Source organism: Vulpes vulpes, chromosome 15 (genome assembly GCF_048418805.1).
Source record: "Vulpes vulpes isolate BD-2025 chromosome 15, VulVul3, whole genome shotgun sequence".
Lineage (NCBI taxonomy): Eukaryota > Metazoa > Chordata > Mammalia > Carnivora > Canidae > Vulpes > Vulpes vulpes.
In genome coordinates, this window is record NC_132794.1 from 107,332,990 (window position 1) to 107,354,524 (window position 21,535).

General features: G+C 41.5%; 2 protein-coding genes across 4 annotated transcripts in view; one reads left to right on the top strand and one right to left on the bottom strand.

The window, feature by feature from the left end:
• INPP5F (inositol polyphosphate-5-phosphatase F) overlaps nucleotides 1–2,868 on the top strand; it is an 86,346-nt gene extending 83,478 nt beyond the window's left edge. For both annotated transcript variants that reach the window (XM_072740231.1, XM_072740232.1), the window contains exon 20: nucleotides 617–2,868. In XM_072740231.1, the coding sequence (XP_072596332.1) occupies nucleotides 617–1,769 (1,153 nt within the window). In that variant the 3' untranslated portion in view covers nucleotides 1,770–2,868. The remainder of the gene's footprint in view (nucleotides 1–616) is intronic.
• An 807-nt stretch (nucleotides 2,869–3,675) lies between these two features.
• Nucleotides 3,676–21,535, bottom strand: part of MCMBP (minichromosome maintenance complex binding protein) — a 49,748-nt gene continuing 31,888 nt past the window's right edge. The window contains exons 9-16 of one of the 2 annotated variants that reach the window (XM_072740234.1): nucleotides 18,777–18,955; nucleotides 18,315–18,438; nucleotides 16,411–16,528; nucleotides 11,682–11,847; nucleotides 10,280–10,413; nucleotides 9,159–9,323; nucleotides 5,930–6,018; nucleotides 3,676–5,565 (exon numbers count right to left, since the gene is read on the bottom strand). In XM_072740234.1, coding sequence (XP_072596335.1) covers nucleotides 5,439–5,565; nucleotides 5,930–6,018; nucleotides 9,159–9,323; nucleotides 10,280–10,413; nucleotides 11,682–11,847; nucleotides 16,411–16,528; nucleotides 18,315–18,438; nucleotides 18,777–18,955 — 1,102 coding nt within the window. In that variant the 3' untranslated portion in view covers nucleotides 3,676–5,438. The remainder of the gene's footprint in view (nucleotides 5,566–5,929; nucleotides 6,019–9,158; nucleotides 9,324–10,279; nucleotides 10,414–11,681; nucleotides 11,848–16,410; nucleotides 16,529–18,314; nucleotides 18,439–18,776; nucleotides 18,956–21,535) is intronic. The other variant, XM_072740233.1, reaches the window with a different exon arrangement.

The window sequence follows — 21,535 nt, forward strand, 5'->3', positions numbered from 1 at the left end:
TCAAATCTAAAGACAAAGTTTTGATCCAAAAGAACTCCATGTGATTAATCCCAACTACTATGAGGAGCTTCACTGAGTAGGATTAAGATATTGCAGACGGAGTGTTTCCACTGGCTGGCTGGCTCTTCAGTGCACGGCCTGCTGGAGAACAGACGTGCAGGAGACTGCTTGCTGGACGGGGGTTAAAGTCACACAGCCGGGGCACGGTTGCCACTCAACATCCAGGGACAAATTGTCAATGTCATTTACAAAGGCTTCTGCTGCCAAGTTGTAAAATACTACACACCAGTTGCTTCATAGACTTAGTATCAAAAATAAGATATCTCATTAATCATCTTTTAATAGTGATTATATGGTAAAATATTTTGTGCATATATTAGGTTAAATACAATCAAAATTTCGGGTTTTTAATATGGCCAGAAAAACTTAAAACTACATATAGCTTACGTTTCTATTGTATAGTACTGTTCTAGCATCATGGATTATCTGATTTTGCCACTTAGCAGTGCACTGTTTCAGAAATTGGGCCCAGTTAAAGTCAGCTTTCATTTATAGTAACTGGAACTGGCATATTGAATTTCACAGGGAGTTAACTTTTCTCTTCTTCTAATTGTAGGAAGAGCAGTAAACCTCATGAAGACATCATTGGCATCAGATCTCAAAACCAAGGCTCTCTGGCACAGGGAAAAAATTTTTTAATGAGCAAATTTTCATCTCTAAATCAAAAAGTGAAACAGACCAAATCTAATGTAAATATTGGCAATCTACGAAAGCTAGGAAACTTTGCCAAACCTGAAATGAAAGTTAACTTTCTAAAACCAAACTTAAAAGTAAATCTTTGGAAGTCAGATAGTAGCCTTGAAACCATGGAAACCACAGGTGTGATGGATAACAAAGTCCAGGCAGAGTCGGATGGGGAAGTGTCTTCAGAGAATGACTCCTACCACTCTGATGAATTCCTCGCAAATTCCAAGTCTGATGAAGACAAGCCGCTAGCTAATTCTTTAGAGAACGTAGGGCCAAGAGACTATGTTCTTCCTAGTTGTGGTATTATTGCTTCAGCACCTCGGTTAGGCAGTCGGTCCCAGTCCCTCAGCAGCACCGATATTAGCATTCACGCTCCTTCGGAGATTGTTGCTCATGGAAGTGGGTTTGGAAAAGGCCATGAGTCTCCTTTGAAGAAAAGTCCTTCAGCTGACAACATATACGTATTGACTGGTTTTGCCAAGCCTGTGGATATTTACTGCCACAGATTTGTACAAGATGCACAAAACAAAATGACCCAGCTGTCAGAAACAGGGTCTGTTTCTCAGCAGGCTAGTGAGGAAGGAAATCAAATGACCCATCAAGTTTCTAATGAAGAAACACAATCCGAATCAACAGAACAGACACCTTCTCGGCCATCTCAATTAGATGTGTCTTTTCCTGCAACAGGTCCCCAGTATTTGTCAGTTGAACCAGTGCATCCAGTTGTAGGTCAAAAGACCCCTGGCTCTGGATCCAGCATGCTTGAACTTGAGACAGGGCTTCAAGTAACTCCTTCTCCTTCAGAGGGCAGTAGCAGCAGAGCAGTCTCTCCCTTTGCAAAGATTCGAAGTTCCATGGTCCAGGTTGCCAGTATTACCCAAGCTGGGTTAACCCAGGGGATCAACTTTGCGGTGGCCAAGGTTCAGAAGAGCCCTGCAGAACCTGAAGTGGTGAATCAAGTCCAGCAAAATGAACTTAAAAATATGTTTACACAGTGCCAGACACGCATAATTCAGATTTAGTTTTTAGCCACAAAGAATCTATGGCTTTTATTTAATCCAAAAAGAGGTTTCACATATTAGGCTATTTTAATCTGTACTGTCTTTGAAGTTAGGGATCACAAATTCTAATTATGTTTTTCGGGAAAGGTTTTAAAAGGAATCTGAACTTGAGCAGATTTCCAGATATGAGAGCCAGAACAACAGAAGTACATCATCCTAGAAGGTGTAAACGTGAGTAGCTTATACACTACAGAGCAGCTGGTCCTTGAGAGTAGTTTGGGGATAATTACTTTGCGACACGACCATCTGCACCTATTTTGGAGTGGGGTGTATCAGTGCAGTGTAGCAAGTAAACCCGTGAAGGATGAACAAGGACACGTGTAGGGGGAATAGCATTTTTCATAATTTTTGTCAGTTCATTCCTGTGTAAATACATTTAGTTCTTAGTGACTTTAGAGTGTTAACTAGTATGAAGCAGCATTTGAATATAAAAAATAACTAGTTTAGTTTTGATGGCTTAACCATTCCCTGTTATTTGAGGATTACTGGTACGACAGTCAAGAAAGGTATGCCCATTTGATCCTAATTTTCCCCAGTCTACTTAAATTTAAAATATTCTGCCCCTTGTACACCCAAAGTCTGGATTATGAAGACTTGTCAGTCATAAAGCCTGAGACACAAGGTGTGAATACCAGCATCTATTTAATTTTGCCGTTTTCAGGAACGGAAGACTACGTTTACTGGGTATTGGTAATTCTTGAAATGAGTGTTCAAGTTGTAATTTCTTGCAAGGGAACATTCCTTAACATCTTGTATAGGCTGTAACTGAATTGTTGAGATTTAGTCTGAAGCACAGTTGTACTAAAACTGATTTTATGGCTGTAATCCTGACCCCATGGCCTAAGAAAAGCCCGTACGAGGACGTTGCACACCTTATTCCAAATAAGGATCGGTTTGTCTGGTATCTTTAGAGCCTTACCCTGTTGAAGTGATTCTCAGCTAAACATTATGTCTGTTGTAACTTTGATAAGTATTTCCACATTTGTTATTTATTAGTGGTATCTTTTTTTTGAAGTGTCAAATCTTGTGACTATTTAAAATAAAATATCATTGTAATTTAGAGTGACCATGTGTATGAGAATTCCTTGAAAAACATTTTAAACATAATGGTTGATTTCTAAAGCAGATTTAAAAATTCGTAAGATCAGTACGCTATGACTGAACACTTGGGTCTCAGTCCTTTCAGTATTTTCCTCTTTTGTTGATATGACTTTTTTTTAAATTTATTTATGATAGTCACACACAGAGAGGCAGAGACACAGGCAGAGGGAGAAGCAGGCTCCATGCACCGGGAGCCCGACGGATTCGATCCCAGGTCTCCAGGATCGCGTCCTGGGCCAAAGGCAGGCGCTAAACTGCTGCGCCACCCAGGGATCCCTGTTGATATGACTTTAAAAGTGAAGTGTATCACTATCAAATTTCGAACACCCAAACACTGAAACCAAAAGCTTTATTCTGTCCCTAACCAACTGTTCCTGAGTCTCAAAAGTATTAAAGTGTCACACAACAAGAGAGAAAATATAAACAAAGGTCAGGTGGTACAAGCTTCATGAAATTCCTTGCAAAGAGATCTTTGAAAACTAAAAAGGCGGCAACATTTAATTCCAGTCAGGGTAGTATGTTCAGTTTCCTGGTGATCCAAATAGGAATAACCAACCGCACCCTCCAGTGTGTGGGCAACAGAGAAAAGGGGTTCTGAAGCCCAGAGCACCAATCTCCTACCTGATGGGACACCCGTAGGAAGACCCCACACCGCACCAGCTCCCACAGTTAAGCTTACAACGGTTTTCCACCAGGAGGGTGTTGGATCTTTTCCCATACGTCACAGGGTAACTTACAATTCATGAAAAACAGCCCAAAGTACTAATAATTTGGGAAGTTCTGTTTATTTCAAAGAGGGTTTTCCTTTCAAGGGAACTTTTCTGCAATATCAAGCAAATTATGTACTTCTCTTTGGTAAATTACAATTCACATTGGCACAATAATCACACGGTAACTAATCTACTTGAATTTTATTTTCACAAATCCAGTTGAGTCTTCATTTTTATTTCTAAAAGGTTAAGGAAGTCTAGCCTACCCGTTATAAAAATGAAAACCAGTTAGAATTCTAAATATAAACAGATTATTTACATTAGTTTATAAAAATAGATTTGAGTTTAGGAAAAGTTAAACTAGTAATTTTCACTTCAGTACATTAGGCATAATGAATTCCTTGGTTTTCAAGGCTGACCCTGGTTTCCTTGTTCAGCGATGTCGATTTGGAGTGGGAGGGGAAACAACACCCGCAGAATCATTTAACTGATCTCCTGTTTCCCACTAGGTAAACTAACTGGCTTTAAAAAAAAAAACAACAACAAATTAATCTTTATGTAAGCTCTCAGTTACGTATAAAGTAATGGTCAGAACTTTCCAAACATCCTTTATGCCACAATTACACTGCTGTACTGTATTAAATTGCTTTCTAGCTATGGATAATGATATTTTTGTTACCTTAAAAACCTTTATGTTAAAACTGTAATTGGTCTGGGAAAAACTTACCTATAGCTTTATTGGGTATTCCTGGATTAGCAGAGAATGTTCGTTGAGCTAACACATCTGAAACTAATGGAAAAACTTACGCAAAAGTTTAAAATCCAATACAATCATCAAAGCAACTAAATGACAATTACGAAACCAATTTAAAACTTTATTTTCTACAGAAGGCATATTTTAAAAAGTTAACTGTTTGCTTTCTTCATACTTGGGCAACACAACCTATCCTAGGGCAGCATTCCCTTACGTCCCATAAAACAGTGGTTCCCAAATGCACGAGGGGTGAAATGAGAAAAATAAGGACAATGTGGTGTTTTTTTCCCAAAAAAGCTGTGTTTATTCCACTGAAAGGACTCTCATCCTGAGACTCCTTTTATGAAGAAAAAAAAAAAAAAAGATAATACAGTGGTTTCTTTCAGATTACTTGGCAAAATACATTGGCAACCCTGTCCCTCAAATTTTTGGAAATGTTACTACTGGTCCATGAAATCCAAAGGTCTGGGAACCACTGCCATGTAATAGACTAATTTTGCAGGTTATTAATAACTGTTAAGTGGAAAAAAAAAAAAAACTTCTGTGGTCCAACGTTTGGGAAAGGATGCTACAGAATTTCACAGTCATGTGAATTAATGGCCGGTACACCCCATTCCCCAAAGTTGGACCATTAACCACATTCAGACCCACCGTTAATTGGAAAGACATTGTAAAAATCTGAACAACTCCTCTGACTTTGGAATTCCAACAATTTTCTTCAAATGAAGTTGACATCAGCATTTCAACAGTCTGACCTACGACTTAGCTGAAACTAAGGAAAAGGTATCAGCAACATTATCAATATTAAACTTTTAATATCAAATACACTTTTGTACATTGTTACTAATTTATATAATTATAAAACAATCAAAAGCTCCATAAAACCAGTAAGGTAAAAGCCCTTACTGAATATTATATAAACTTCAGATGTTACCAGGCTTGATTTCAGGAAAAGTCATTGGTGTCTGATACAAATTATCTACAAAACAATGTGGTATAAATGGTAATTGAATTTTACAATAATGTGGCTACAATCTGCCCAATACTCTCAGAGGTGTCAGATCTTCAAAGTTCATTTCCATTCACGCATTTCTGCTGTTGAAGCCTGGTTCTTCTTAAAGACTCTAACTGCTTTGCTCTTAGCCATCGTTCTCTTGATAGTGTGGTCTGACCGGCACTGAGAGACAGGAACCTGGCACGAAACACAGAACTGGATTTAAGTCTAGACTGAGGACAGTAACTAGTACTTAAAAAAAAAAAAAAAAACAAACACCTAGGAATACTGGGCCAGGGGTCAAGACCATCTGGTAGCTTACACACAAGTCAGGAGCCAAGTAAGACTTCCGTAAAGGGATCTTTAAGGTTTAGAGAAAAAGCAAAACCTGTTCCACTGAAATGGTCACTGGCCAAACACAATCCCCCGCTCAATGCCCTTCACATGGTATTTTAAAGGAAAAACATTTTCCATTTGTAGAAACCTGCCTCAGTTACTCCTAAAAATTGCGAGGTTCATATAGAGTTTACCGAAAAAGCAATTACGGGCAGGTCCTACTCACCGAGCCACGATGAGCAGCTGGTGGAGATCGTCAGCAGTGATGCTCTGAGGATCGTTCTTGCGCATCTCCACGAAGTCATCTTCAACTGCCTGTGACAAGAGAGCAAGTGGCCTTTAAAACCACGGCTTCTGAGGAAACGACGTGCATTATGTAGGAAAAGCAAAGTAATGCAGTCCGTTGGCTGATGTGAAAATGAGGAAGTCAGCCCTGCTGCTCGGGCGCCGGAGAGAGCAACGGACTGACTGGGAGCCACCCCTCCACAGCCTGGGGCTCCCGGGCGAGCGCCTAGGTCAGCAATGGGCACAGTCAATCGGGCAGTGATGTCAGAAGTGGCAGAGGGAGGGAGGGAGGATCTGAAAATTCTTTCCACCATTAAAGGGGACAAGAACACTAGCAAGAACTATCAAAGTGTGCTTCTTCAAAAGTCTGAAAATTAACCAGAATACAGTCATCATATGTTCAAGACAGAACACTGGGCTCTGAGGCATTTCAGTTTGCCCTACCCACCCCACCTCTCAGCCTACACCCCCAAAAAGGGACTGCCTGGCAACCACACAACAGGGTGCTTGCAAAGCAGCACTCCTGGAGATCCGTTACTCTCTGCTGGTTCCTTGTGAGAACCATGTGCAAGGCGTCTTTACTCAGCCTGACTGTATGAACAGCCTCTCCCCACCCCCCCCGCCACCCTGCCCCCGGGAATTTATCAAAAACAATCCGAAGCAATTACTGATCATCCTGGCTGCCTCACGCACTGGGTAACGGTTGGGGCAAATAAGCAGCTAACCAAATCCCTTAAAAGAAAAAAACTAGGAAATGAGAACTCTTCCCCTCCAAAGCCCCCAAAGGACACATCCATCTCTAAGTCCTCCCGAATGCAGAAGGCCGCATGCGTGCAAAGGGCCGAGCACGTACTCCGATCAGAACAGGCCCTCAGGGGCAGCCCTGGTGGCTTGGCAGTTTGGCGCCTGCCTTTGGCCCAGGGCCTGATCCTGGAGACCCAGGATTGAGTCCCGCATCGGGCTCCCTGCATGGGGCCTGCTTCTCCCTCTGCCTATGTCTCCCTCTCTCCCTGTGTCTTTCATGAGTAAATAAATAAAATCTTAAAAAAAAAAAAAAGAGCAGGCCCTCAGCTATCCCGTCTGGGTAGCCTTTTCTGTGCAAGCAGAAAGAGAAGGGATGGTCACAGTTGTCAACTGCGCGGCAGTGTGTCAAAGGCCTACCCCGTGGAGACACAGAGCCCTGGGCTTTGACTGGGAGACCTGCTTCCAGACATCTAAGGAAATTCACTCACTGACTGGCCTCTAAGCTAACAGAGCAGAGACTCCAGGACCTACACACAAAAGATATGTTTCCAAGAGTTCATTCAGAAAAGTCACTAAGCATCAAGCAAACAACAACAAACCCTAGGGAGGGGAAGGATCCACCAGAGCAGAGCTAGCATATCATTTAAACACCTGGTTTTGGGGCGCCTGGGTGGCTCAGTGGCTCATCTGCCCTCGGCTTAGATCGTGATCCTGGGGTCCTGGGATCGAGTCCCACCGTCAGGCTCCCTGCATGGAACCTGCTTCTCTCTCTGCCTGTGTCTCTGCCTCTCTCTGTGTGTCTCTCATGAATAAAAATCTTCAAAACAACAACAAAAAACTCTGGTTTTCAAAATAAAAACAAGGAGACATAGAAACAAAAAGAAATGTCTGGACCGTTTCAATGGAAACGAAGAAGTAAACAGAAACAGTCCTTGAGAAAGCCCAAATATTGGACTTGCAAGACAAAGACTTTGAATCAGCTCTTTAAATATATTCAAAGAACTAAAGGAAACCACATTTAAAGAGCTAAAAGAAAGTATGAGAATAATGTCACATCAAATAAAAAATAACAAGAGGTAGAAATCGTTTATTAAAGATTTTATTTATTCATTTATGAGACACAGAGAGAAGCAGAGACACAGGCAGAGGGAGAAGCAGGTTCCATGCAGGGAGCCCGACATGGGACTCGATCCCAGGACCCTGGGATCACCCCCTGAGCCAAAGACAGAAGCTCCACCACTCAGTCGCCCAGGTGCCCCCACAGAAATTATTTAAAAAGTAAACAGGTGCGTGGGCAGCTCAGTGGGTTAAGCATCTCTCGGTTTCAGCTCAGGTCATGAAATCAAGCTCTATGTTCAATGGGGAGTCTGCTTGGGATTCTCGCTCGCTCTCTCTGCTCCTCCTCCCTCCCCCATTCACTCTCTCTGAATAAATAAAAGTCTTTTAATAAAATTAAAAGCAAATAGAAATTCTGAAGCTGAACAGTGTAGCTGAAATTTAAAATTCACTACTAGAAACTGGGCTCAAAAAGCAGCTGTGTGCAGCAGGCAGAAAAAAAGTCTCCGTAAACGTGCAGAAAGGTTGAGTGTGAATGGCCAGTGTGTCCAGAAGTATGAGGGAGGAGGAAAAATGAATAGAGCCTCAGCTACTTGTGGGACACCATCAAGTTTGCCAACATCCACCTACAGGCATGCTGTAGGGAAAGGAGGGAGAAAGGGGCAGAAAGAAATGTAAAGAAATGGTCAAAAACTCAGCAAATTTCCTCAAAACTTCCCCAAGATGTACAGTAACCCGCACACCCAAGTTGTTCAATAAACTCCAGTAGAAGAAACTCAGAGATCCAGACCCCCAGACACGTCACAGCTGAACTCCTGTCAAAGGCCAAAGAGTGTCTTGAAAGCACCAGAGCAAAAGGACTCACTGCGCACAGGGCCTCGCCTCAGCAGCGAGCGCACCGCACCCCTCCGCAGAAGGCAACGGGAGGACACACGTGAAAAGCGCTGAAAGAAAAGGTCTATAAAGCAAGAACTCCACGTCCAGTACAACTAGTCTTCAAAAATGGAGAAATTCAGACATTCCCAGATCGGCAACCACTCGGCAGAACTTGTCACAGCCGATGTGCCCGACAGGAAGCACGGAGGGTTCTCCAGGCCGAAATGGAAGGACCACACGGTGACGCGCACCGGCACCCAGACCACGGGGAAGGGAACCACACAGGTAAATACACAAAGCGGTACGAAGGTCCTTCTCCTCGTAAGTTTTTCCCTCTGATTTAAAGACAAGAGCATCAAGCAGGAACTTTGACTGTGCTGAGGAGCACCGCCGGCTCCTTGAGGAGCACAAGCTCGTCGGCAGTCGCGGTACATGTAACGTGACCAAACCGTCTAACTCAACACGGGAAATCGTTGGTTTCACCCCAGACACACCTTGGTTATCTCATCGGAAATGCTGTAGTCCAGGAACCTCAGGAGGGTCAGGTAGATGCGGAACTTGTTGAGGACAGAGGGGAGCACGGCGGACAGGAGGCTGTCGGTGTACTCCTCCATGTTGGGCGGGATGAGCTGGGGCTCCAAGTGGATCTGGCAGTCTGCCTGCAGAGACAACGGACGCGGGGGTTCCCACGGTCCGAAATTAATTCAAAATTTTGGGAGGAGGCTTCGTCTGTATGAGCCCGCGTAGCAATCGAGAAATACTCTTTATTACCGGAGGGGGGTCACCTTCTAACATTCGTTTACAAGCACCGTGACTCCCTCGGCGACAATTACAGAGGTGAGCGTTTCTTTGGTTACTTACATTTCCGCAGGAAGAGCAGTAAACACATAAAAAGGTAACCAACCTCTAAAAACCAGCTAATTAAAATGTTTTCAAGGCTTCCTTAATCCTGGAATAGGTGTACAACTTACTGATCTCTCTTTCTAGAAACCATGTAAAGCAAATCACACTTTCCCAGAGAAAACTTACCCAGGGGCCATTTCATTCTCGTTCACAGGCAGTTTCTCATAAATCACAGTGAACATCAGTTTACAGAGAAACTCTACACCTTTTAGACAACGGGGCGTACTTCTCATCATGAAAAGATTCAATTAAAAGCTCCCTGCATCAGTCACTCTGATGACTTATCAGAGCATTTCACCATAAAGCATAAAAATAATTACCATGTCATCAGGAACATTTTTAAATGTTTTAAAAGGAATTCTGAACTATTTCTCACGTAAGATTGGCAGAGACAATAGGACGGAGGCAGCAAGAACAAAGGTCTAGATGTGAATCAGGCAATTTACAGAAAGCTTCTACTTTCTCTGCCTGGGTGTGGGAGCTGCTGCTACCGACAGCTTTGCTCTGCTCGTCTTGGGATTTGCCGTATCTGGTTCTTCAAAGGTTTTCATTCCCACAGCAGGAACAAAATAATCAATTCTCTTACTGATAATCAACAGCCCCAATTCTGAAACAAGTTTAACTCCTCAATAATAAGCCATACGAAGAAACAAAAGAGTACAGGTATCTTTCCAACGTTAACCTCCCTCCATCTTAACATGTCTCCTCGTACCGGCAGGAGTGATCTCCCCTCTGAAGTAATAAAAACATTAATATTGCAGGGGAATTCCATCTGGTGGTAACTGAAGTCATAATCCACTTTCTGCCAAGTTATTAGGTTGCTCAGGGCAGTCACATTATGAACACCTGAAAAATAAAAAAATAGTAATTTTTTAGTCATTTGATTTTAATCACCTAAACAATTTGGTTTTATTGACACTGATTGTAAGACATGAAGTTTCTTTTTTTTTTTTTTTTTAAATTTTTATTTATTTATGATAGTAACACACACACACAGAGAGAGAGAGAGAGGCAGAGACACAGGCAGAGGGAGAAGCAGGCTCCATGCACCGGGAGCCTGATGTGGGACTCGATCCCAGGTCTCCAGGATCGCGCCCTGGGCCAAAGGCAGGCGCCAAACCGCTGCGCCACCCAGGGATCCGACATGAAGTTTCTACTGCTTTAAAAAGTTATCTCAAGCACTGTTCGACCTCCTAGGCTAAATGTTCACTAAGTAATAGGCTTCAGACAACACTGGTCAAGCTAAACAAATGTATTTTGGGGCCAGGACCTCCTAAAATCTAATCTAGCATCTGGTATGCAACTAGGTACAAGATAGTTCCTAGTAAGTACAATCACTTTCTATGTGACGTGTACAGGTCTAGCACAGTATGGTTGAACTAAAATGATTTTTATGCATAGAGATACGATTACTGAATTTTACGGATTTTTATACTCATCTGTGCCTTATTAAGTATACCCAGTCCACTCTTTTTTCCTTCTACCTTTACTTCTTGAACTTACCCCCCAATAAAGTGTAGTCTTCTACTAAATATTTTTTTTTCAGAGATTCTTTGAAATAAAAAAATCAAAAACTTCATATTGGGCAGTTAATGTTTTATTAGATCTTCTCTACACTTTTCTCTTTCTTTTTTTTAAAAGATTTTATTTGTTCATGAGAGAGATAGAGAGAGAGAGAGAGAGGCAGAGACACAGGCAGAGGGAGAAGCAGGCTCCATGCAGGAAGCCCGATATGGGACTCCATCCCAGGACCCCAGGATCATGCCCTGAGCCGAAGGCAGATGCTCACCACTGAGCCACTCAAGTGCCCCTACACTTTTCTTTTTAGCTAATATATGACTGAAGGCATAATCTCCTCCTTTCTTAGCCTTAAAGAGCTCCTTGCTACATCCTTGTCCTGTCATTGTACTATTTTCATACTAGGACAAAACACAGCCAATGTACACAATTTCTAAGTCTATAATATCCACATTACACTAATTCATATGGCAAGCCTTGATCCTAAATACTTGTGAAATATAAGTTTGTCTCTGATTGGTGATCCTTTTTAAAGTCAATACCAGATCTGGCTTTCATGGGAGATTAGGAATGAAGAGACACACTCAAGTCCATACCTGGTGTGTCCAGCTGCCCTTGTTCTAGGAGAGTTTCATCAATCACAAGGGAAGTGTTGCTCGGTAGCTGGAGGAGCCCGCTGACCAGGCGATTGGCTGTATAGTCTTTGTGGGGGATGAATTTCAAATGGTTCATGTTCTCTATAGTCATCTGCAGACGAAAAGACTGCGAAAAGAAATTTTTTAATGAGCAAGGAACAAAGTTTCCTGTTTTAAGGAAGTACATATATGGGGTTAAATACTTTCCATATGTGTGTAAGGAAAGATCTTATTTAATTTCTAAGGGTATAGTTTTATGGTTTCTTGAGCTCCTAGAGAAAAAATCTTACATATCCACCTTAAATAATAAATCTACAACTTAAATAAGAACTTCACTAATTCTGTGAGCTGCTTTACTCTCAACTGTTTTGTTCGGTATTCTTAAAAAAATAATTTCGATTTTACCAGGAAACGAGAAACAAACAATAGATAATTCAGATACATTTACCAAACATTCAGAAGCTCAACTTCTTTTACCTACCCACAACCACAGGATAGCAATGTAGAAAGTATTTATCTATTCAAAATGAGCAAAGTGGGGAAAGAAAAGCTTCATTTTCTTCTGTGTTCCTCAAATTAAAATCACATTCACTCATCAGACTACTGCAGACCAGGAAACAAACTGTCCTAAGAGAAGCAGGGGTACAGACCACACTGAGCAGGTGCCAGGCGCTGGGGGTCCTGTAACCTGCTGCAGAATGCCTCCTCGTCCGACCTTAGCATGGTACAGTCTCGGTCAGTGCACATCACTCCGTGTCCCCGCTCCGAGCCCACCACTCCATGCCCTCCGTACCCAGCATCACGCTCCAATCTCCCTATCACTCCAGCCCAAATAGTAGTACGTGTGCGAAGGTGGAGATTGGGGTTAGGGAGGAGGGTGCTAAGGAGAAACTCTCAGAACCGACAGGATTATTGTACTATGGCTCAGTGATTCAAAGAAAATGGGCAGGGGGCTAGGACCACATTCTAGACAGAAGAAGTCTGTCTAAATACAGGGTGGCACATAGCAGGGTCTAGCTGCACGTATGCAGAAGCAGGTCGATCACAGTACACCTGCTGTGAAAACTAAACAAGATACTAACCAGGCAAGTGTTCAGAAAAAGTTTGGTGCTAGACATAAACTCGCAAGAGGAATGTAAGGGAGTGAGATATGTAACAATGAAGAGTAAAATCCACAAATCTACTACAAAGCAATGAAAAATAGAACAAGGAAATACCTCACCACGCTACAACCCTGAGCACCAACCACAGAGAATTTTCACATTTACAAACATAATCTGTGTCCTACTTATGCACGCTAGGCTGCTGCTTGGACTTCACCTCCTCCCCTTCTCCCAGAACTCGATCCACACTGGCCACACTGGCCTCTGCTGGTGGGCCTCAAGTGTGCCGAGCACACCACACAGCCTCAGAGCCGTGCTTGCTCTCCCTGCACAGGATGGACATTCCCTCCAACAGAAGCATTTGGCCTGTTCCTATGCTTGCAGCAAGTCTCTCCCTGAATTCCCTGAAGGTGAGACCTTGCCCCCCACACTGTATACCTGAGGAACTCCACTCTAGCCCAGACTCCCTAGCCCCCACTTCCCCTGCACCTTTACTGTTCTCCATGGCACTTCAATGACATATTCTGTATTTACTTTTTATTAGTCAGATTTCAGAATATTATGATAGAAGGCCATTTCAATAATTCCCGAAATGTGGTCCAGGGAACTCCCAGGGAGTGACTGATACATTTTATGGAGTCCATGAGATCCAAAGCATGCATGGATAAAAGACCCATTCAGTGTGCAAGGCAGACCAATGAATTTACAGTAACAGAGTATGAAAAGTTCCTTGAGGAGATTACAGATTTCACACTTGCAACTATCCTTTAAAAAAATGCCATGTGACCAGTTTTGGTCTGGTATCAAGGAACATCCCATTATTCAAAGGGGTCAGCTCTCCTTCATGTACTTCAATCAAAACATCCTATCACAAAAAGACTGAATGCAGAAACAATTTGATAATCTTTTATCAGTGGTTTTCTATTAATCCAGATATTAAAGAGATTGGCAAAAATTATTTATTTATTTATTTATTTATTTATTTATTTATTTATTTACTTACTTACTTACTTACTTACTTACTTACTTATTTGAGATTGGCAAAAATTTAAAGCCAGGTCGCTTTTATGACTTGGGAAAATAGCTATTGTTACAAAAATATTTTATGTTCATATGGAATTATTTTCAAGAATATTTTGGTATATCTTTAGTTTTATTTTCTACTATGGTAAATTGATAATAAAAACACAGATAAGGGATCCCTGGGTAGCTCAGCGGTTTAGCGCCTACCTTCAGCCCAGGGTGTGATCCTGGAAACCCAGGATCAAGTCTCACATCAGGCTCCCTGCATAGAGCATGTTTCTCCCTCTGCCTGTGTCTCTGCCTCTCTTTCTCTCTCTGTCTCTCTCATGAATAAATAAATAAAATCTTTTAAAAAACCCAAAACTTTAATCTTAAAAAAAAAAACAAACCCACAGATAAACTATACCTCTTTGAGTCAATTTTTTGTGTCAAGTGAGTTAAGGAGTGTGAGAAATGCTAGTCTGCTTGGTCTACTGCTGTTGAAGGGCCTTACCCTCTAATAACATGGTCACATGAATGATCTATTTTAACCTCCTAAATCTCCAAAATAAGACATGATCAGCATTGCCACTCACATGACTAGTCAGAAGCAATTCCCTCATTCCCAATGTTTCACTACCACACAAACCCTGCATTCCATCTGCCCTGGCAAACAAAGGCAGCGCAACTTTGCAAACAGGAATTAAAACTGGGGTAATGGAGATAAAGATCTTTATTACCCAATCTAAATGAAATATGGTCCTCTAATTTAGGCTTATTTAAGATTTAAGATTTTAATGCACAAAAATGATACCAAGTTGCACAAACTGGCATCAACCAAGAATATAATTTTAAGGGATGTACTTGCAATCGTGCCATTAGAGTCATAGAAACTTGTGCAATAAAAGGCAAGTGAAATGTTTAGGGGTGAATATGTAAATTATGGGACATGGCAGGCTTTGTCCTCTTTAATAAGATCTATTAAAATCTCAAAGTTAAATACTTGAGCTGAATGAAAGACAATTAGATGGTTTTTAAAGGATGCTCAGGTTTTTTTAAATTTTTAATTTAATTTAATTTTAATTTTTTTTATGCTAAATAATACGTTTTCATTTTCCAAAACACTAAAATAGCACACGGTGGAGTAATTTAGGACACAAATGGAGAGAGGCAATGAGTAACCCCGAAAATGGTTGTCATACTTTAGGACTCCTTAAAAACTCATACTCTGAGGTGACCTTGATTGGAGTTCTCAACAACCAGAGGGGTTACCTCAGAAAAAAGGTTAGTGTATAAGATACCTCCGCTCCTGGAAACTGGAAACGTTCTACAGGGGAAATACGAGGTCTGTCTCCCCCTACCTGAGCTACAGCAGATGGTCTCAAGCTGGTTTTATTTCAGGTGACAGGGCTAGGGCTCCTTGTTTGAGAAAGGATTATACTAAAGGGACACTGAATATTTCAACTTTCACCATAAGGACTCCATTTAAACTGCATTTCAAGGGGAAGGAAAGGGATGTGACAAAAATCAAATTTTGCTGCTGACCGAAATTCTATAGAATGCAGAGATGGTGGCAGCTCACAATCACGTCAGGCAGGGCTGAGAGCAGGTAGGGAGGGGCTGACTTGTACATAAACAGGCACTTTTACCTGATGATCAAACAGTCTAGGGAGACGGTATCTGGGACAGTAGCCCATTAGAATGAACGCTGAAGATACCTAAAGAATTTTGTTAAATCTTTACATTGTAACCTGACTTTTATATTGGATGTATTAATGTTCTTGAAAAGGTATCCCAATATTGAATGTCTTTCAAGCACAAGATAAAACATGTTCAAAAATCTCCTCACATCAACCAACTTCCCGTGAGTTCATCTGATCATACAAACTGAAGCAGGAATCTCATGGCTGCCCTGTTGGCATCCAGATTCAGTGTGAAAGAAATCATTGTAAGACAACTTTTAAAATTAATCTCACTATTTTTTTATTGTTCTGCTTGTACCTTAACTATGGCATAATGGATTTGCTACTTCAAAAGCTGGTAGAGCCAGTAACTCCAGTGTTATCTGCATATGGTTTGAGGTACTTTTTATACTTGAAAGCATTTTCTTGTATTCTACTGTTTGCTTTGAAAACACAGGCTCTGAATGGCCACGGAAAACACATATTGTCACATCATTCAGGAAAACTTCGGGGCATGCGTACAACAGCGTAAACAGGACGAAATGCAAGCAAGACAGTTCCAACTCAAAGCCTGGCCCTTCTGGCAGAGCACTTGGCGGTTCCTCCTCAGAAATCCCCATTCCTAACCTTTTCTGACAGCACAGTAGTCCTGACCCCCAAGGCTCTCCTTTGTGGCACCATACTCTGTGGCTGTCGACTGCCCTTGGCCCCTAGGTTTTTTGTTTTTGTTTTTTTGTTTTTTTAATGTATTTTTTTTTTGAGAGAGCGAGCAGAGAAGAGAACACAAGTGGACCGGGGAGGGGCAGAGGGAGAGGCAGAGGGAGAAGCTGGTTCCCCACCAACTGAGCCACCCAGGCGTCCCAGAGTGTTCAGATCTGTAATAAATATTTATATTGATCTTACTGCTGGAACAAGATGTTGAATAATCCGGTACAAGTGTTCTGTGAAGGTACTATTCCGTGGGCAACCACTCAAGTTAACTGTGAATTTTCCCAGTGGAAGAACGTCTCTTCTTGTATACCTAGAAAAAAAGATACCAACCAGTAAGATATTGATGATTTTCTGATTTCCATCAAAAAGCAAACAAAGATTAGCACAATATTGTCATTAAAAATAAAGCAAATTGGGATCCCTGGGTGGCTCAGCAGTTTAGCACCTGCAGCCCAGGGCGTGATCCTGGGGTCCCAGGATCAAGTCCCCACATCAGGCTCCCTGCATGGAGCTTGCTTCTTCCTCTGCCTATGTCTCTGCCTCTGTGTGTGTGTGTTTCTCATGAATAAATAAATAAATAAATAAATAAATAAATAAATAAATAAAATAAAATAAAATAAAATAAAGCAAATTACTCTGACCAGTTCATTTATCAGAATAACAGCAATAAAAATAATAGCCAGTACTTATATGTGAGCACTGAGCATGTGCTATAGGGACTGTTCAGAGGGCTTAAATGTCTCATTTAATTCCTACTCTCTGAGGCAGGTCATCTTCGCTGTACAGGTGAGAAATCTGAGACAGAAATCTGAAGTAACCGAGTTCACACAGCAGAACGCAGGAGAGCTGGATTTGAACCTACCGACTTTGGCTCCAGAGTCTGTACTCAACCGTTATATACAGCGATCTGAAGTCCCAACCAAGTGAAGGTCTGCAGTACAAAGATGTTGACTGCAGTGTCATTTATAGAGGAAAACTAGGAAATCTAATAATTATGGAACTAGCACAATGGTCTATAACAAAATACTGTATAGCCATTACAGTTCATGAAGTTCATGAAGAATTACAAAACAAGAATGTGTAAGATAGGGACACCCTGGGATCTCTGGGTGGCTCAGCAGTTTCGCACCTGCCTTTGGCCCAGGGCGTGATCCTGGAGTCCTGGGATCAAGTCCCACATTGGGCTCCCTGCATGGAGCCTGCTTCTCCCTCCTCCTGTGTCTCTGCCTCTCTCTCTCTGTGTCTATGATGAATAAATAAATAAAATATTAAAAAAAAAAAATAAAAGATAGGGACACCTGGGTGGCTCAGCAGTTGAGCATCTGCCTTCAGCTCAGGGCGTAATCCTGGAGTCCGGGGATCGAGTCCCACATCAGGCTCCCTGCATGGAGCCTGCTTCTCCCTCTGCCTACGTTTCTGCCTCTTTCTCTCTCATGAATAAATAAACAAAATCTTTAAAAAAAAAAAAAAAGAATAATAAAAAGATGTTTTTAAATGATAAAAACAAGACGTGGATCCATTTAGAGTACGATGGAAATCCGTGTAGGAATGTACACATACGTAAACAAAAAAGATGAAACGAACATGAGCCCAATGTGTTACTGGAGATCATCTCTAAGTGGATGAGATTACAGACAATTTCCAGTCTCCTCATGCTCCTGGAACTTGCTGAAGACACAAGTTATTTCTGAAATCAAAAAATAAAGACCTGCGGTGGAGGGGAAAGGAGGTAAAGCACGTCTGCATACAAGTTAGATGTGTGTACACTGGACCTTGCAGAGCGTTAGGATGTATAAACAGAGAATTCAGAATGCAAAAAGAATAAAACAGCTCATTTTACTCATCAGCTAGATTCTTTGTCTGATTGTGGCTCTTGTATTTAAGGGAGACAAACAAAAGGTTAAATGTAAAACAAAAAAATGGACAAAGGAATTCGTGATATCATGTAATACTTATTACACTGAATGAATAAAAACCATTTGATGACGAAAATAATCAATAGTAGCACAGAAGTTACCCGAGAAACCTTCCTGCTCTCTTCCACTTTCAACAAAACCTCCACCTCCCCTGCCTGCCACCAGGAATATAGCACTTACACTGTAGAGATGAGATGCAATATCAGGTATTCAGCAGCCAAGCTATCTCCCAGAAGGGCGTGAGTGAGGAACCCAAGCAGCTCTGCTCGGATGGGGGACAATTCGGACATGAAACCTGAAACAACTAGAGAAGGGAGGGAGACCACACTCAGAACACACATACCAGTTCCTCCCCAGTTCTCAGGAACAAAGCACTCAAGTCTGTAGACAACTAGCGTAGACTTAAAATACTGGTCATTAAGTGATGCCAACATTCAAAGTAAGACAGCTTGTCAACTTTTGGGCCTCATTTTAATAAAGAAAATTGACATAAAGGAAAATGGGCCAGAGTCACAGAGATTGCTAGATTAACCTGAGCAACGAGGAACTGACCGGCTCAGCCCCACCGTAAGCACACGGCACACGCAGCTCCCAACATGCGCAGGGCTAACGGTCTCTGGGTCCCGAGGCCTTAGCACTTACACTTACAGGTTTTGCTCTCCTCCTTGTTAAGGCAGGCAGGCAGTAAAGGATTGATGTGCTGTAACTTCTGAGCTAAAACCACATGAATTCTTGGCACTAATGAAGCAGGAGGACTGTGCACTCTCTGCTCCTCGGCAGTGTCTGTGCATTCCATCGGATCCAGGAGCGAAGAGGCATCCCTACAGAGAGGAGAAAACTTCAATTCATAGGCACAGCTCTGAAAATGAGAATTCAAGCCAAGAATGGTTCCACCTGTACATCTCCTCAAAGAATGGAAAATGGCTCCTCATGCTAAATTGTCATGCCACATAGACATCAGGTGAATCAGGTCATATGAGGATATGTATGTATTCTTCAAGAACAAGAACACTCTGAGTATGCTAGAACTACAACTAATGGGACAGAATGCATCAGTGATAAAGAGTATCTGTGCTCGGAAACCACCTTATCAGCTGAGACATGAAATACTTCACAACTTGTCTCAAAAACTGAAGTCCTTTTCTCAAAAGCCATTAGGTATCTATTATTCAGTGTGGAAGATCCATTCATCTCTTATTTTGCTAACTGGTTTTCCTAAATTTTATTCTTCCATTTCACCTCCTTGAATAGTGAATAGTCAAGCAGTAAAAAAATAACTTTTTCAGATTTGCTAAAAAATTAGCAGACAATTAATTCATAGTGATATGACCGAAACAAATCACTAAAATGTTTCTAGAACTTCAGACTTTACCAGCTGCTCTACAGAGTCCCCAATTTATACTGCTACCCTCCTTACACACAAGGACGATGACAACTTTTACGTGGTATGTACTGCGCATTGGGCAGTGTTCTTTGCTGTGCACACATCAATTCATTAACGCCTCACCTACCCTCATCTACAATGAGGAATCCACATGGCCAGTTAAAGGGCCAAACCAGGTTGGCAACTCAAGCCATCTGATGCATCTGTGGATTAAGCGGCTTCAACAAATGAAGTGACTAAAGCAGGAAAATCATAATCAGAAACCGCCAGGACAAGCAATCTGCTACACACACACACACATATATGTTGTTGCATTATATACGTGTGTGTGTGTATGTGTGTGTATATATATATATGTGTATATATATATATATTTACAGTTGTTTAAAATTTCTGTCCCCCGCCCCCTTTTTTTCCTTATAGTGAAAAGTAAACTCTTCTTATAGGGAAACCAAGATGAATATCCAATACTCAACAAGAAAACTGTTTTGCGTGAGGGCATATGATCCCACTCTTGGCAAATTCAAAAGGAAACAAGAGAGAATGAGAAAGACTTGGGTTTTCAGGATATATTGTTAAGTGGGGCGAGAAAGTATAAAGAATACATATTACCATACCACCTTTATATAAAGGGGGGATAGAACATACACATGTCTACTTATTTTTGCAAAAAATATAAGATAAAAGCAGAGACAGGTTGGTTCCCTATGGAGGGTGAGTGGGAATAGGGCAGGGGGGGATGACACCCCTACCTTCTTTGTATGTAACTGTGTTGTGGGCAACAATGTCAACGTTTTCTATACTTAAAAAAATCAAAACAAGGATGGACAAGGATGGACGAGAAACTCTAATATGAAACGCAATAGAAACAAATAAGCTTAGCTACATTAAATGAATAATGAGCCAAAGAACCAAAGGAGAAGAAAAGGACTCACTCCAGGAACTATGGACACAGAACCCTGACTATAGACTTCATTTTAAAATAAAAAGAAGTAGAAACCATTCTTGAACTCAAATTATGAGGTTTTTTGCAGTGGCATAGATTACCAATTCTGAAGCTGCCTTCTCTGTGCCATGGAATATATTGAGAATAATGAGAGTCAAGCTTCTTTCTGTTAGGAGTTACAAATAATGTGGAGGGCGAAGGGAGAACATGTGCACGTGGAGCTAGAACTAGAAACACTGTGAATTCATGGTTCTGATAGAGAGACTTATTAATACATAAGAAGGGCTCAGTCGGTTAAGCATCTGCCTTCGGCTTGGGTCGCAATCTCAGGGTCCTGGAATTGAGCTCCACATCAGGCTCCCTGCTCAGCGGGGAGTCTGCTTCTCCCTTTCCCACTCCCCCTACTTATGTGCTCTAACTCTGTCAAATAAATAAATAAAAATATATAAAGATGTATGGGTAAATAAACATTCATTTATTTGTATGCATACCGTGTATATGTATATACATTTCCTAGCACTGTCCACTAAAAAGGCATAGAAGCAATACCAATCCTGGAACCACTGAGCACACAAGCACTCACATCATGACTTTAAAATTCCTCACTAAAAGAAACTGATGCTCCTTAGAAAAATCGCTGATACTGCAGTTGGAGCATGGGTCGGACAAGATGAGGTTGAAACAGCATAATGTGTCAGAAAAGATATGTTCAAAAATGAGGTCATGTCAGCAAGGCCCCAGAACATATTTACAATGACTCCCACTAGCCAAATGAGAAAATTTGAATCTCAAGTACCAGACTAACACCCGTGCTGATATAAACAAACTACTTAAATAAACAAGAGAGAAGGGAAATCTCTCTTCCAACAAAATGCCAATAAACAAGTGTAGAAGGAATGACTGAGATATAAAATCACCATGAGAGTAACAAAACTGACTCAAGAATCATCAATGCATAGGGGTGTCTGGGTGGCACCATCAATTGAGCGTCTGTTAGTTTCAGCTCAGGTCGTGATCTCAAGGTCATGGGATCAAGCCCCGTGTTGGGCTCTACACTCCGTGCAGAGTTTG